The 17,138-nt window shown below is 41.7% G+C and overlaps 1 protein-coding gene across 3 annotated transcripts; it reads right to left on the minus strand.

Annotated features, from left to right (window-relative positions):
- Window positions 1–104: 104 nt before the first annotated feature.
- Window positions 105–15,090, minus strand: LOC115377750 (cytohesin-1-like). 3 transcript variants are annotated; one of them, XM_030077739.1, is made up of 13 exons: window positions 14,899–15,090; window positions 13,698–13,722; window positions 10,362–10,444; window positions 6,990–7,054; window positions 5,845–5,911; window positions 5,592–5,710; window positions 5,033–5,226; window positions 4,160–4,308; window positions 3,583–3,695; window positions 2,745–2,823; window positions 2,536–2,607; window positions 1,741–1,895; window positions 105–1,144 (listed from the first exon to the last, which is right to left on the minus strand). In XM_030077739.1, exons 5-13 carry the CDS (start codon window positions 5,902–5,904, stop codon window positions 1,066–1,068), a joined length of 1,020 nt encoding a protein of 339 aa, XP_029933599.1. In that variant the 5' UTR covers window positions 5,905–5,911; window positions 6,990–7,054; window positions 10,362–10,444; window positions 13,698–13,722; window positions 14,899–15,090; the 3' UTR covers window positions 105–1,065. The 3 variants fall into 3 exon arrangements, with proteins under 3 accessions (XP_029933599.1, XP_029933598.1, XP_029933600.1); XM_030077738.1 differs by lacking the exon at window positions 13,698–13,722 and having other exon boundaries at window positions 2,745–2,821; window positions 3,584–3,695; XM_030077740.1 differs by lacking the exons at window positions 13,698–13,722; window positions 14,899–15,090 and adding an exon at window positions 13,013–13,299.
- Between the last annotated feature and the right edge of the window lie 2,048 nt (window positions 15,091–17,138).

The raw sequence follows: 17,138 nt of genomic DNA on the forward strand, positions 1-17,138 counted from the left end.
TTTGAAGCAGCAGAAACAAACCCATCGCTGCTGCATCTTTTCAAAAGAGCCTCAAGATGTTCCCTTCATGACCAAGGTCAAATGAACAACAGCATAGCAGCCTGTAACACTGGCTTGCACACTTTTAATGAGACAAAACGATAAATTACAAGAAATCTGGATAAATAAATATTTAACTGTGCGTTACCTTAATTTCCATAAACAGACTTTTGACAGAGCAAAACAGCAGTAAGAAAGCAAAGGCCTAAAAAAACAAAACAAACAAAAAAAAAAACATCTGGCAACTGAAACTAAACACTGGCTCCAAACAACGAGACCGCTTGTAAACAAACTGAAAGCATTAGAGTCTGAGGAGATCTTGAAATGTGTTTGAATCAAACTCTGTACTATTTGATGTGGTTCTGCATGAGTCGTAATGTCCAGCATTTTATCTTTCCGCATGTCTCTCAGTAAGCCTTTTATCAAATGTTGGCGGCCATCCTTTTTTTTTTGTATGTAGCTACTTTAACAAAAGTACATTACATTTTATTTGGCTCCTCTATGCGGCATGCAAAGAAACTTGCATGCCACTGGAGGAGCTGTGTAACAAGCTCAGACAAAACATTCAGTCTGTGTGAAATGGCTCATAGGTGAAGCAGACACATTTCAATGATCACAACAACTAAAGTTTTCTTGATGCACCATTGTGACAGTACTGCAACAGTGGAAATCTCAGACAGGGACTTCTGAGAAAAGTAAAAAAAAAAAAAATAATAATAATAATAATAGGCGTATGACTGAGAGATTTAATCAGCAGATGGGGAATGACACATTCCACATTGGGCCACAGAGTACTGTGAGTCTGAGTTCAAGAGCTGACGGCACAACAGTGCAGAGGAGGAGCTCAGTCCTCTGTGCCGGGTCCAAACAGTGAGCCCTAGAGAAGGAGCACCAGTGGAGCCATCAGTATTCCCACTCCAGGTCCAGGTCCAGGTCCAGTTGTACAGGTCCACACAGTGCAGGTCCACATCCTGTTAGCTGCATTGATAAGTTAAGCCACTGCTTGTTGCTTGCGCGCCGAATCATCTACAGTCCCTTCAGGGCGGACACCTTCTTTTTCCGGGCAGCCAGCATCTCATAGAAGGGGTCTTTGCTTATAGCCGCTCTGTGGGAGGGAGAGACCGCACAGGTGAGCAACCAAGAGTCTGTTTTCAGAGCAAAGCGCTTCCAGGAAACAGCTGTATACGAACTGGGAAAATTATTTACAAATACAAAGTGCCAGTAAAAATTAGAATCTACCATTAAGTTTAGTTAAAAAAATTAACATTTTGCCCCCCAAAACCCCCAAATATCTGTTTGTTAAGACTACATTTTTTTTACTTGCATGCAAACAGATAGAATTCTCTGTAGCTGCTTCACAATAAAAGCCTCCAGCTGGTTCATCAATGGAAAGCTTTAATATGAAACAGTGACATTTGCAACTACTAGGCATGTGTGATTTTATGTGCTATTACACAAATGCCCCTTAGTACACACACCCGCGCACCCACAGTATAAATATGTATGTAATATGTTGTTCATTAATACACTCTGTTACTTGAACATTTTACACTATCCCTTTATGCTCTATCTTTGTATGGTCCTAATTTTTTACATTCAGGATCACATGTACTCCTTAGGTAAAAATTTATCCTAGACTAACTTGACTGGTCGTGTACAGGGAAGATGTTATGAACATGCACAACAACAACAGTGACTCACTTGATGCTGTTGATCCATTCGTCCTTTTCTTCTGCGGTTGGGGCGGAGATCCTGTAGAAAGTGTGGTTGCCCTCCACAACGCGGCCGTCTGCCTCCGTCTTGCAGGCCTTGATCACCTGATCCTTGTGGTCGGGGATGAAGAGCTCAAAACAATTCTGGGAAAGAAGAGCACAACAAGCAACATGGTTCAGCCAATGCTGTGGAGGAGAAAATGAGCTTTGTCCACAGCTTTGTTTCCATCCAACTATCAAGAACATTTCAAGCAAAACTATTGAAATGTGCAAAAAATATAAATTAGATATTGGGGTGGATGGAGAGGGGGGAAAAGCAGGATTCCTCACGGCAGAATCTTTGAAAACAGCATTATAATCAAAGACTTGATAACCAGTGACAAAAGTTTCTATTGTTCTATTATGTTAGATAATTTTGGATATATTTCATTCTGTTAGCAGACCAAAACAAAGATGCACTTGATGATGATATTCTGTTAAACCAACTAATGGACTTTCAACCACAATGGGCCCTTAATGCATCAGCATGTATGTGCATATCTGATTGTGGTGGGCAGATATTTTACAGACATTGCATCATAATTATCTATTCAACCATTATGTTTTCAGTGTTAGTCACTGTGTAATGTCTGACAAAATCAGATTTTTTTTTTTTTTTTTAAATGCCATTTTCATCACACTTTATATTTGATTAACAATACTTGTATGGAAACCAAGCTAATGAAAAACAGCAGAGGAGATCAATAACAAGAGTGGCAGCAAGAGAAGAGAGACGAGAGTTTACCGGCTTTTTGGAGTCGTCCACTTCTCTGATGCTCAGATTCTCCAGAGGAATAATCCCTCTGGGTTCCTTATCCTTGAGGGCAGAGGGGAGAAAAGGAATTATGGGTATGATGTGAATATAACTACTATATCTTCATTCTTAGTTAAGCTCCACATATTAAGAGAGAGGTCTTTGCTCTCTGCCATGCAGTCAAAACAGCAACTACTCACAGTGGTGTATTCAAAGTAGTAAAGGCAGTTATCAGTGAGAATAAACCAGCGTCTCTTCCAGGTCTTAACTCGTCCACCTGAGGAGAGAGTACAGGTCAGACCTCGCAGGTAAGCCATTAGAAAAGCTCAGCTGTTGGAGTTTGGAGCCTCAAAGTTATAAAAGCAGCAGGACTGGGCTTGATATTATGACAGCGACACTTTGCAGCACACTGATGGCACAAATGAAGAGTAAAAAGAAAGCACTTTGCTTGCAAATTAGAGAGGCTCACTGGATGATACAGCTGAGGTTTGTCAGTGGGACATTAGCAGCTGATGTAAAATCATTTCATTGGCCATGGTGAAACGGGCTCATCAGCAGACAATGCAGGGTAAAGTGCCATTGGATTAAAAAAAATAATAAAATAAAATCTCAATTTCATTGTTGTGAATGAAATTGTGATGCAAGATATAAAGAAGCCAATGCACACAGCAATTGGGAGTAAGGCAGGGCAGCAGCGGGCTTAGAGGCAAAGCAGTGAGCTAAAACTTTAAGAGTACATACCTCCTGGAGTCAAAACCCATGAAAAACAAACAAACAAGGACAATGTCAAAAAATAAAGTCAGACATTATCATACCCATCTGCCATAATGTAACATAATATGTTGGGAAGCATGGAGGCTGATAAAACACAAAAACAGAATGTCCAAAACTTTCAGTCAAAGTGCCTCCCCTCATTTTAAACCTGCAATTTCAGCTCCTGACCACTAGAGGGCCTTGCAGCTCATCATGTGCCAGCAGGGGACCCGCTGGTCCAGACTGGCTGTGTTCAAGTTAAGGATATGGAAATGAAAACACACACCTAGCTTGAGCAGCCAGCCCTCTCGATCAGGGTTGAAGAAGGTGTGTGTGAGGTCATTCCCATCATCCTCTGGGATTTTGAAGGGCTCATTCTTGATGCTCTCATACAGGTTCTGCAGAAAAGACAGGATAAAAAAAAAGGGATTTAAAAATGTTATAATATGGATTACTGGGTAGCATCCAAGTATGAATGTAGGTTGGCCAAGTGATTAGGTTCAAATCCTGCAGCAGCCAATGTTGTGTCTGCTCACTTATTCCAAGTTGGAGGGAAAGTAGCAGATAAATATTTAAATTATTAACAGTGGCAGATTGTGACATATGTTTGGTTCACAGATATGGATTGAGACTAAAATCAAGATTCAAGATTCAAGGAGATGAAGCCTTCAGTGCTTTGTCCCATAATTCTGTTACCTTGGAACAAATGAATCACTGCTAATATAAACTATCCATAATACTTTGTTACTGTCCACTTATACTGTAAACATTATAACCAAGGGAGTGGCCATTAGACTAGATAGACAGACTAGAAACTTGTCTCCAAGGAGGTTTGCAGGGTCAGAAACTGAGCTCCTCTCACCCTAAGCAGCTCCTCTGGCAGGTCTCCTCCGTCGTTGATGCCTCTGTTCATGGCGGTGAATCTCTGAACGGAGGGCTTGTCCTTCACATTGGGGTTGTGCAAACTGGTGTTCAGCATGATCACAGCAAACGACAACACATAACAGGTATCTGGAAAACAACAGACATGATGAGTTAGTGTATTTTTAATGGGACAGGCACACAAAGCTTAGCAGTGAACAGAAATACACTCCTTCACAAATAACTCTGTATTTCTGAGTACTTTATTAGACTCGTAGACAATTTAAGCTGCAGAATGTTATTGTTTGTGAACGTTAAGCGGAAGGTATTTCAGCGGAAGCCACTTCTGGCTGGCTTGACAGCAGCTATCAGGGGCCAGTTTTACACCATTGATGCACAACTGTACCATACCTACAGGTTAAAATGAACTTGATCAACTTAGTAAAAACATCCTAAGTTACCTGCCATGTGTTTGTGTGACTGAGTCTGTATTTTCAGCAGCCATTTGTATAGGCCTATATGGCTGGGAATATATGTTGTGAAATGGGCAATTTGGGCAAAAAACTACATTTTTTCAACTTCCGACTCCTCCTTATATATATCCATTTAATCAATCACTTTGCTGAAAATACTTTGTATGATTTTTTACATTACTCCCTAGGTTTTGAAAGGGTTTTGAAAATGTCAAGAGACTGGACAATTTTCTCAACCAAAAGACAACCATGTAATCTTTCAACTGAAGTGAAAATATGAAAATTACCAAAAATTTAGAAGTAGCCACATGCTCATGAGTAAGATTTTTTTTTTTTTTTGAAAGTTAGGAGCGGAAACCCTATTTTTGGAAGTGATGTCAATCTCTCTCTCTGACACACACCTGTGCTCTGAAACACTCCGGGGTTACAGTGACAGTATCTCTGGGCGAAGGCCTCCATCATCCGGTCGATTTTCTGTGCTTCGCCCGGCAGCCTGAAGCTCCAGAGGAACTGCCTGAGGGCCTGAACCAGGTTCAGGTCTGTGAACTCGTGCAGCTCCACGAAGGCATGCAGAACCTCAATGTTGAAGTCATCTCTGCAAAACACACACCATCCCACATAAAAAACCCCCACATACACAAACACAAACACATAGTGCAGTGGGTGAGTCAACAGAACAGAGGATCAACAACTGAATACAGCTCTGCTTGGCAAACAAAAGACATATGGGATGTGATGAATCGGATCAAAAACACACATCAGTGGGTGATGTTTTAAATGTCCTAATGCACCATAAGCTCAGATATATTGATATGACCCACTTTGCTTCCCCTGCTGCACATGTGCAAACAGAGTCTTGAGTTATAGAGAAAGACCACAGATAGAAAACATCAGGATCCATTGTTCTTTGTCTCAAGAGTAGAAATGATGATATTTGATATAAACAGCAGGAGCACTCACCTCTCCCCGAGATAGTCACCAATAGCCGTCTTATTAAGCCCCTCCCCCTTGTAGAGGAACTGGGCGATGTCGTCACTGGTGTTCTTTAGCAGGGAGCTGTCAATCAAAAATCTGATCCCCTGGGAGATGGGAAACAGCCAATCAGATCATACATCCTGGTCTAACCTTCAGCAAACAATTTTGAAGTGAAATAAGAAACGATACCTACCTCAGTTAAGGCAAGCCTATAATGTGGATAGCAGTTTATTCTCACCTTTTTGGGGTCCATGTTGAACTTCTTGCGGCCCATGGCCACCTGTTTATTTCTCTGCATACTTTTCCTACAAACAGAACAGATTACTGTTGTCTTTAATAGGACACAAACAACCATAATTAACTGCCAATCCAGCCAATTAAACTGTATTTTCACCTGCTTTAGACTCTAAAGCCTCAGTTGGACTCCTGGTCCAGACCCCCTGATCCCTCCCTGCCCACAAAAACACACACCAGTGTTTCCACAAGGCCGCAGCTTCTGTTCTTACGCCTTGGCTACACACTGAACACGTACCGTATGTGGACCGTTGGCGGACCGCTGGCTGAATCTGAGGCGCACATAAGGCGTAGGGTTGTGTGATAAGTCACAGGCAGAACAATACAGTGAGAGCTCGTTTTGGGATAATGTGGGATTGCAACTTCAGTTTTTGGACCCAGGACAACGCTGTGAGAACTTGAACTTTTTCACTGAGTTTGTGTGACATGTTAACATCTACTGTAGGCTACTGTAGGCTGTGTAAAAGATAAAGTTACTAAGCAACCTCCAGCTGGTACCGGCAAAAGAAATGCCAACAGGGTGATCAAAGCTAAAGTCATTTCCTGTATAGCCAACTGGTAGTTTAATTTCAAAAAAAAAAAAAAAAAAAAAAAAATAGAGAGACTTTGTGACCCATTTCTGTGTAAAAGGGCCATGCACACCTGGTAAGACTAGTTTGACTGACAGACTACTGGTATCGCCTGTTATTGTCTTTAAAAAGCTATATCAATAACGGTCTGAAAAGACTTGTACTTTTTATTTAATTTTACTTATATATTTTCTACATTGGCACATTGACATTTTTGTCAAGTGTAATACATTTGCAATACATAATACATTTGTCAAATTAGCAACAGAACAAAATGAACATGTTTTTTGTTTACAATTATCTTAAGACAGGATTGTGTAAAAAGTTGAACCTGTTCTGCACCTGCATTTGTACTGATTCTTACAAAAATTCATAACTCTTTAAGCCGTTATGGGTGGAAAGATATCACATATCAGTGTTGGCCTCAAAAGACAAATTGTTCCATTGCTGAGAAAGACAAAGCCTGAGTGGACAACGGCTGCCTGTGCACCGACAAAGACGTGGCTCTGAGATACTTTACCTCTCTTCAGTCAAGCCCAGGTTTTCAATCTCACTGGTCACTTCTGCTATCTCATCCTTCAGCCTCTGAGAAGATGGGTGGAAGGTATTGTGGGAGAAAGGGAGAGCAGGATGGGACAGGTAGAGAGGGGAGGAAAAGTAAGGTTGAGAATTTGTGTGAGAGATAAAAACTCTTTGGGTTGCTGGGCAAACACAGAAACTCAACAAAAAAAGCACACACACGTGTGGCATTATGACTTCTCTATGATGTCTGACTCTTGCCTCAACACTTTGATCTTGTCAACACAAACTGCATACGCTGTGTGTGTGTTTGTGTGTGTGTGTGTGTGTGTGTGTGTGTGTGTGGTTTGTATGTCATTATGAATGGATGTCCAGACACATCTTTCTGCCCAGCACAGCCAAATAAAAAAAAGAACACACCCTGCTAAGAGATGACCCAGTAAAACCCAAAAGTGCAGCAGTGATTCACTCTCTCTCAGACCAAGTCATTCTTCCTCTCGGCAGGAGTTATCTGGAACAGCCGCACTCTGCAGAAAATCCTCTCTGGGAGCTGTAGCACCTGTTCTGGGGTCAGAGCCGACCACCCTTCCCCTCCTTTCCTCCCCACCCTTCTCTCTTCCTCTGACCCAGATTTACTCCCCCTCTGATACCCTCTCCAGTCTGTCCACTAAGTGTCGCGTTGGAAAGGAGATGGGATCAAAGGCTTTGATTGGCTTAACGGAGCTGCTTTTCACAGCGCAGAATGAAAGGCTATGGGAGGAAACAGTGTCGACCACAGGGGAGAAACAGACGAGGAACAGTTGGCACAGCAGAAAAGAGGGGGGAAATGGATTAAGATAAACATGAAAGAGAAAGAGAGGTTCATGGGATAGGCCGGTCTCAGATTAGAGAGACCTTCATTTAAAAAGAATGTCCGGATCATGTGTGTGTGTGTGTATGTGTGTGTGTGTGTGTGTGTGTGTGTGTGTGTGTGTGTGTGTGTGTGTGTGTGTGTGTGTGTGTGTGTGAGAGAGAGAGAGAGAGAGAGAAAGAGAGAGAGACAGAGAGAAAGTTGATGCAAAGCAGGCTGCATCAGCCTTGACTGCCACCTAAAGTAAATACTTTGGTGGCATGGACTGGACCCCCCACCCCTCCTAATGGGTTTCCATGGCGGCGTCCCCTCCAAACTAACACGGTCCTCTGTCATCATTACTGGAATATTTCATGGCTCATTACCCATCAGCCCCCCAGGGCAGGACAGGGCGGCCGTAGGAGAAACAATAGGGGAACAAGAGTCAACCCCACCGATAAACGGCATCAATCTATTTCATTACTGTCCAGCACTACTGCACGTGTGTGTGTGTGTGTGTGTGTGTGTGTGTGTGTGTATGCGTGTTGGATATCTGTCTTTCTGACTGATGCATTTCTCATATACAGACTCACCTTAAAGGACCATGCCAGTGATTTTGAATTTTTAGTCTGTTTACTACAATTTACCCACATTTTAGATCACAACAATGCAATATTAGTGTGGAGAAAGTTTGAAGGCTCTGAAAGTTAATATTCATATCATAGTGAAATGAATCAAAACCAACGGCTGGGTAAAAAGTACAAAAAATGATATTGTAGTTCTAAAACAGCAGAATCGTTACATATATAGCCTACATCCTGTAGATATTAGGCTAAACATGCAAAGTCATTAGCATAGTCCTTTAAGGCAGAGTTACAAGCTATGGTTCAACCGATAGGACCTTTTGAAGGCTGATTCCAATATTTTTATGTCAATATTTAATTATGAAATCCTCCCACTTTCCTGCCAAAACACTCACTGACCCACTATCCCATTTTATTCTGACACAGCACTTTATGAGAGTAAACCACACTGCACCTTGCTCAATCTGTGCCTGCCATCCTCTCAACCTTTGTTCTGAACTTGTACTGAAGTTGTACCCACTTGTACTGAAGAAATGATGAAAGTGTGTGTGCTTAGCTCGGCAGTGCAGTGCCAGAGGTCTGGTCTACCCTTCACCTAGAACATCATGTGATCCTGAAACTACACTGAAACCCGGCTGTTGACATTCTTTAAGGGCTAGCAGCTGTTTAAGAGAGACTGACCCGCTCCACCTACTGAATGGTAGAAGAATCTCTGGGACAGAAGAACACCTCATGAATAAAATTACAAAAACAATTACTGAACAATTAAATAAATCAATAAAATGGGGAAAAAAAATGAATTTTAACTGTTTTACAAGCTTTTTCTTTGCCAGAGAGGAACTCCCATCAAATCACCAGTAAAATGAAGATATGTGAGCGATTTTTACTAAAAGGCCAATATTGGCCAGATATATTGAAAAAACCCATTTATCAGTCTAACCCTATTATAAACCAACACAAACAAGATCCTGTAGAACAAGGAGAAATCCTTATATTGACTCCCATTTATTCTCTTAGACAGACAGACACACACACACACACACACACATACACACACACTGCATGCTGGGAGGGGATGATGTGTTTGTTGCCTAAGGCAGGCAAGTCCTGGTTAATTTATTTAGGTTTGGAGGGGAAACGGAGGTAGGGAGCTAACTTGCCCCCCCCCCCAGGCAGAGACGACTGGAGGACAGACAGACACATATATGAAGTCTAGTATCTCCACCCCCCATACACACACACACACACACACACACACACACAAAGAGGATCATCTGTCACGAATGCGTACAGTAACGCTTTGGTGGTCATACTCCTCTTCCCCCTACCCCCCAGCCCAACACACACACACACACACACAGACACACACACACACACACACACACGGCATACTGGTCTAGACATTGAGACAGAAATCTACCCAAGGACAACAAGAAAAAGAAGGGCAACTGGCTCAACAATGCAATGTGCATTTGCAGACAATGAGGGAAAGTGCAAAAGAAAAACAATGTAGCATTTTGCCATTCTTGTAATTCCCCAGTCAGAAATATTCTGATTTTAAAAAAAAAGCAATATTCATAATAAGACAAAGAAGGTTACAGATGGAAAAGCTCTAGGGAGGCATAGGGCCTCACTCTTGGGATCTGTTGTGTCACTCTTTTTCATAGCAGCCCATAGAGTACATTTTATCACTGAAGAAAGAGGTTACACCTTAAATTACACAATTAAAAGTGCAGTGCCCCCAGACAAACCTTGCACAAGGTAAAATAACAATAATCAGTTGAAATAAATATGGCTGCAGCGACTTGAAAAGCAGGCCTGGAAAACAAATCCATAAAAGTTCCTCCCCTGATGAAATGTTTGATACATCCATGACTGAAGAAGAGGAATAATCTCTCCTCTTTCTACTGGCTGTGTGTGAGTGTGTGTGAATGTGTGTGCATGTGCGTGTCTGTATTACTTGTATGTCATGCAGTAGCTCTTGTTTCCTGCGGCGGATGCTCTCCAGCTCTTGTCTCTCCTCTGGGCTGAGGTCATCAGGCACTGAAGAGAGAGGAGGAGAGAAGTACAGTTAACACCACAATACATGGATCACACACACACACACACACACACACACACACACACACACACACACACACACACACACACACACACACACACACACACACACACACACACACAAAAGAGGGAGAGAGACCTGAGAATCCCAGTGCTCTGGGTCACTATAGCAACACAACCCCTCATCCATCAAAATGATACCCCCACCATCCCCACCAAGCAGAGGATGAAAATGCCTGCCAGACACATCAGGATTTTTGACCCTGATAGCAAAACCAATGAAAGGGAAGAAAATGATGCTAATTCTGAAGATTTCCACTCATACTTGTTATTCATAATTGCCCAACAAAAATAGTAATTGTAACAAGGAGCTACTTTAAATGCCACGTGAAGAATAAAAATGTCTTCACTCAGAGCAGACTAAACAACATCACAGCTCAAAACCTTGAAGCTTAACCCTAAGCAGGTTTTTGTTTTTGTTGTTGTTGTTTTTGGTACTTGTTTCAAACCAAGCCCATTTGTAGAGGAATAAAGCTATGCGATACTTATGGAAGTCCAATTTTGGCAAATAAGATGACTTTAATATACACTATACCTCTATATACACTGGCCTAAAGAGGACTGTGCATAGGAGAGGAAATTTCTCTGCAGAGTGAGACTGAATTCTTCTGTGAAAAAAAAAATAAGAATAACTATGTATGCATTCGTTAAGTTGGTAGAGACATATGGAAAACGAGGACTTTGCTTTTCCCCTTTTATCAAAGCAAAATCCAGTAGCTTTTTTTCTAACTTGATTTTGACTGTTACCAAAATTTGACTGTTACCATTTTGTACATTTTCATTTCACACCCTGATATCCACTGTGTCTGTTAGGTGGGGCTCTCACATGCATGCCCCCTCCACCCAGCGCACATTCACACCCTTCTTAACCATACACTGCTGAGTGTCCCCTGTGATAGAACAGAGGTTCAAGTGTGCAGACGGAGACAATTTTCTCAACAACATCTGCAGGAGAACGATAAGGGAAGGAGGGAAACCACATGTCAGTCAGTGGCTGACAGAACTTGAGAGCCACAAAAATAGAGAAGAGAGAGATTCAAAATGCCAGTTACAAACAACAGAGAGGAAAGTATCTTGCTTCATTGGAGGGCTGAGTCACATGTAAAGTATCTCTGATGTTGTATGTTTGAATCCAGCTTGCAAAGATTTTCATCACAGTTTCACAATTTGTACCATATTTGCTGTTCTTCTTGACTGCATGATGACTAAAAAACTTCTGCTGTGGCTACTTTCTAAGCCATAGAGACATTTTAACAATTGACAAAGGTGAGTGAAGGGCACAAATGAGCCAAATAACAAGGAATCACACAGAGTCAGATCAGGCTGCTCTGTGTCAGGCTATTTCAGTCCTCATTAGAAGAGCACATGCTGAGGGATTCCAGTAAAGTGTTCAATTTCACTTGACAAAGTTAACAAGGTCCAGTGGATGGAAACCAGTTGATTAAAAAAGTGCAAGTTTCAAGTTTCATCAAGTTGAACTTTACTATTTTTAAGACCATTTTAATGTCAGTTAGAATGGAACATTAAACCAACACTGCAACTTAAAGGAATATGAAAATTTACAGAAAAGTTGTATTCCTGTTGGCAGTTTAAGTCTGCATGACTAGGCTGATGATTTCTCACTAAAGTAACAACACACAATAGATGTCACCATTTTAAGCTCTCTAAAACAGAAATCAATTGTGTTCAATGACTTTTGAGGGACTTTAATTTAAATCATCATTTAAGACATTTCAAGTCTTTGTCAAGTGTCATAATAGGCATAATAGACCACGTACAAGGCAAATCCAAGTCCATGGTGGTGTGACAGGTGCCACAGCCCCAGATCCACATATCATTTCCATACTGCACACACACACACACACACACCGCCCAGAGAGAGAGGTTTAAGTAGGCCGGAGCTACTCCCATTATAAACCTGGTGACAAGAATAAAACACCATTGTGAGTAGTGAGACAATGAAATATGCACACACACACACACACTTCCTATCCCTGGCATTTCATCAAGAGAGGATAAGGGCCAATGGATTTATGCTAGCTTATGAAATAATCATATCCTCTCTCACACAAGCACAAAGACACACAAACACACATTATAACGTAACTGGTGACTTCTATCTGCAGTACATAGTCTACAGGTCACTTAGAGTGTGTGTTTGTATAAGGGCAACAAACATCTAGGCCTAACCTTCACTCTCTATCCTTCTTTTGCCTCTCATCTCTAAGCTTGATGAGTATTATGTAACACATTGCATCCATTGAAGACCACAATGTCACAATGAAAAACTACATGGAACCCCAGACTGTGAGTATTACTCTATCAGCAATTACCGTATGTTCAGCCCCGGTTTCCGGGTGTCATACGGTATCTAAGGAAGACATGACGACACACACAGACGCAAGCTCACGTACACACAGACACAATCAGATAGGATTTTGCAGAAGTTCTGCAACACTCTACGCCTACACATGTGCGTCATCATTATACCAGTGAGAACTTCTGCTTGCAGAGAGGATCCACCACCAGTCTCCCATCAGCAGTGGTCCCAGTGTAGTGTCCCGCTTGCACCGACTTTGTAAATCTAATGTTCAGGGTTCAATTCTAGATCCAGTTGCAGCATCCACAGGTCCCACTCCAAACAAATTTCAGCTTCTTACAGTCAGTCGAGTGCCTCAAATAGTGCAGCAGTAATCCAGTCCAGCCTGTGCACTGCCCTCCAATCCCAATCCCAATCCCAATCTGGAGGTCCTTTAGCCCAGTCGCCCTGCTTCTTAATCCTCAAGTGCTCACTCTCCACCAGAGAGGAGAAGGAGAGAGGGGAAAGGCAGATAGAAGGAGGGGGGCAGGCCTACAGCTACACCAAAGAGAGGATGAGTGTGTGTTGATGGATGTGTAAGAGGAGAGAGGTGCTCAGCCTAAATGACTGCTACCAGAGTGGGGGAAAAACCCTTGAACTCTCATCTCTCTCCCCCTCCCTCTGTCCCTCCTGACTCCTCCCTCCCTCCCTCTCCGAGCATCATACACAGGCTCCCCCACGTGGACGTGACTGTCCGAGAGAGAGAGCGGGACAGACACGAAAGAGAAACTGGTGAACAGACTGTGGCCAAAACTTTATGGCCAAGAGATGAGCGCAGGGTGTGAATGGTCAATGGTGAACGTGTGGTTGACTCACCTCTCTGGGGACGAAGACGTCAACACTAACAGGAATCAAGTGCAGACACAGATTTAATGAATGACCAACTGCTAAACAACAACCCACTGTCTCTTCATTTTTCCATTCCTGCTCATCACATGTTCGGCCCAAAACAAAAACATGCTTGCTCATTCACAAGCATACACACCAACAACACCTCTCCCTCATGTCAGCGGATCTATTATCCCCCCTCCCCTCTCTCCAGCAGGCAGCTGATTCAGGACCCCAGGCGATGGACTTCAGCCATGATAGCACCACAAATATCTGTATGAAGGATAAAGACTTTTAAAGGCCCTGCTAGCCAGTGTAGGATCTGTTCACAAGGCAATATTTATCTACTTAAATGTTCACTGCCCCCAGGACAACAAGCTCAGCAGAATGATATAATCATGTGGTTATGGTAAGCTCCCTGGTGACTGACCGCAATCATGCAGTGTTTTGAGCTCTGTTAAGTCTAATAAACAGAACAGGCACAAAAAAACAAATTGAGAGTGAGGAATGAGAGCGAGATTTGCCCTGACAGAAAAGAAAATGACTTTAAGTAATGTGACAAGTGAGAGAAAAGGGTGGGGAGAAAGCTGGTGCAGGTGTGGAGGAGAGCTGACTGCCTTGGTTGTAGTAGCTCTGTGTCTAATCTAAATGCACTGCCTTGAGAGAAATGCCATCTAATTAAAGCCAGTATATAACAGCTGATTGTGTAGAATCTGTGTTGGCCTTTTGTGGCTGTATTTCATAAACAAGCTCCCACTACTGTCCTTTGGCCACTAGTGGGACAAGTGGGTAAAGAGCTGCAGCCTCTCTCTGAAGTAACTCCTTCATTTATAACTAATCAATGGGCGCTTTCAAGGTATTTATAGACGCATGTATTATGAAGTGTTGCGCAGTAAGCACAAAACCCCATATGACCTGGCCTCAATCCAAATAAATTATAATGGAGCTGTTGTGCCACTAAAAGCCGGGCAAAGTTAACACCACCACCAATGGTTAAGACCTGTTGCTCTGGTCCTGTTAATGAAACTCAAATGCTAAAACATTCATAATATACCTGGTATGATGTCAGTACTGGCTAGCAAAGTTTCTTCGCCAGGTTAGTAGTGATAGCTAACGTTAACTTTGCTGCTAACACGGTTTTAGCTTAAGGTCGCCGCTTTAGTAAACTACACCAGGTCAGGGAACTTACCAACTCCGTCCTCCGACTTCAACACCATGCCTGTGCTGTTGGGTGACACTGTGAGAGACAACAGCAACTCAAAGGTTTAACTTTTAAACAACAGAAAGGTCGAGAAAATGGCCCGTTTTCAAGTCTGTCAGGCTGGCAGTTTGTAACAACTGTCTCGACGGGGACAGACAGCCGGCGTGCTGCGGGGCGGCGTGGGCGTGGCTTCCTCAGTGACAGCCAATCAGAGGGCACTTAAGGACATACAGCCCCCGCCCTCTCTCTCTCTCTCTCTCTCTCTCTCTCTCTCTCTCTCTCTCTCTCTCTCAATTCAGTTCAATTCAATTCAAACGTGCTGGATTGGCATGAAAGTTACAAGAGCAATTTTACCAAAGCATCAATTGGGTCTCTCTCTCTCTCTCTCTCTCTCTCTCTCTCTCTCTCTCTCTCAATTTTCATTTCAATTCAGCTCAGTTCAGTTCAAAGGGCTTTATTGGCATGGGAAACAGACTACATTGTCAAAGCAAGTGTGAAATAAAAAACAAAACAAAACGTGCACACTAAACAGAGGAACTGCTGTTATATAATTATCTATCTATCTATCTATCTATCTATCTATCTATCTATCTGTCTTTCTATCTATCTATCCAGATAGATGATAAATGACGGATAGATAGATGGATAGATAGATAGATAGATAGATAGATAGATAGATAGATAGATAGATAATAGAGCCCTTGTGCCACTAAAAGCCGGGTAAAGAGCATTAACCAAAGAGCCAGTGGTTAAAGACCTGTTGTTCTGGTCCTGTTGATAAAACTCAAATGATAAAACATGTAAAATATAAAAATATACCCATCTTCAACAGGTTAGATTCACCAATAATCCATCCCCGATTTCTGCTCAGGTTTTGCAGTTTTTCCATGCATATTTGTTTTGGGACCTTTTATTTAGACAGAAACCTTGTCTCATTCATCATCATCATCGTCATCCACAAACACAACACAGAGTTCATAGGAAGATAAGAGTGTCAGGCCAGACCGGCTACATATATAGTAGAACTATACAAACACTGCAACTGCTTTTTTTTTTACTGAATTTATTTAAAGATATTTGTTCTGTATCTATGTACAGTAAGTTTGTCTATGTACAGAGATCAGTGCCATTTTCAGTGCAAAGTTTATAATGTTCAGTTTTTGTTGACATTGAGGAGAATGTGTAATTTAATTCTGTGTTTATTACTAGGGTTGTAGTTTGCAGAGGCCGTCTACTGGAATACATTATACTGAAAGGTGTTTCCCCTATTTATATACATGAAGGGGGACAGAATATTGGAAACAGCTCTCAATAAAATCCAGTCCAGTACAGCAGCAGCACTAACTATGAGCTCAATGCCAAACATAGAAGTGAATGAGCACCTCTATTACTTTGACAAAAAGAAAACCTGAGCATTATAGGCAGCAGGAAAGGAAACTTTGTGGCACAACAGTTGAAACAGATTGTATTAGATTGAGCAGGTGTCCCTAATAACATGGCCACTGAGTGCATATTTCATCATATTGTTATATACATCTTAACCACAAATTAAATGACATCAGAAACTGAACGATATTAGACACTGAATGAAATTAAATAACATGGTCAGCATTTGGATATGCGCAAAAATTAGTGAAATTAGTGGAAACAACATAGAGAGCGGGGATGATTCACACACTCCCTCCCCCTGAGATAGTGGCACTCTAATATGAACTATATGGATAATGCTGTAGAATTTTCCTCCCCTCCCAAGTCATATCATTTTTTTTTCAGAGTCTAAGAGGAGGCAGAAGTTGGGGATTAATGATTCAAACTGGGGAAATATATCTTACGAATATTAATATAACACTGGGGCCAGGATTTAGAGTGCTTTCCCCTTCCCTTCAATTTCCAGGTTGTGATCTCACACTCTGTTATTAAACTGAAGTTTCCTTTCTTTTGGACTCTGAAGTTCAAGACATTTTCCTAATTCAAAACTCTCTCTATTTCTTTCTATTCAGTTTACTGCCATGACAGCATTCAAAATCTAAGTTTATGTTTAGTGTAAAAAAAACCCACAAACATCAATTTATTCATTCAGATCATACTGTTATTAATATTTCAGTTGCAGATTGGTTATTTGTCTTGAAAATAAAATCAACCACCAACACCTGCAATGACGTAAAACAATTATAAAACTGAGAACGTCTGGCACTGCAAGTCATTCAGAAACATTGTAGATAGACCGT

The sequence above is a fragment of the Myripristis murdjan genome, chromosome 19 (assembly GCF_902150065.1).
Source record: "Myripristis murdjan chromosome 19, fMyrMur1.1, whole genome shotgun sequence".
NCBI classification, from domain to species: Eukaryota; Metazoa; Chordata; class Actinopteri; order Holocentriformes; family Holocentridae; genus Myripristis; species Myripristis murdjan.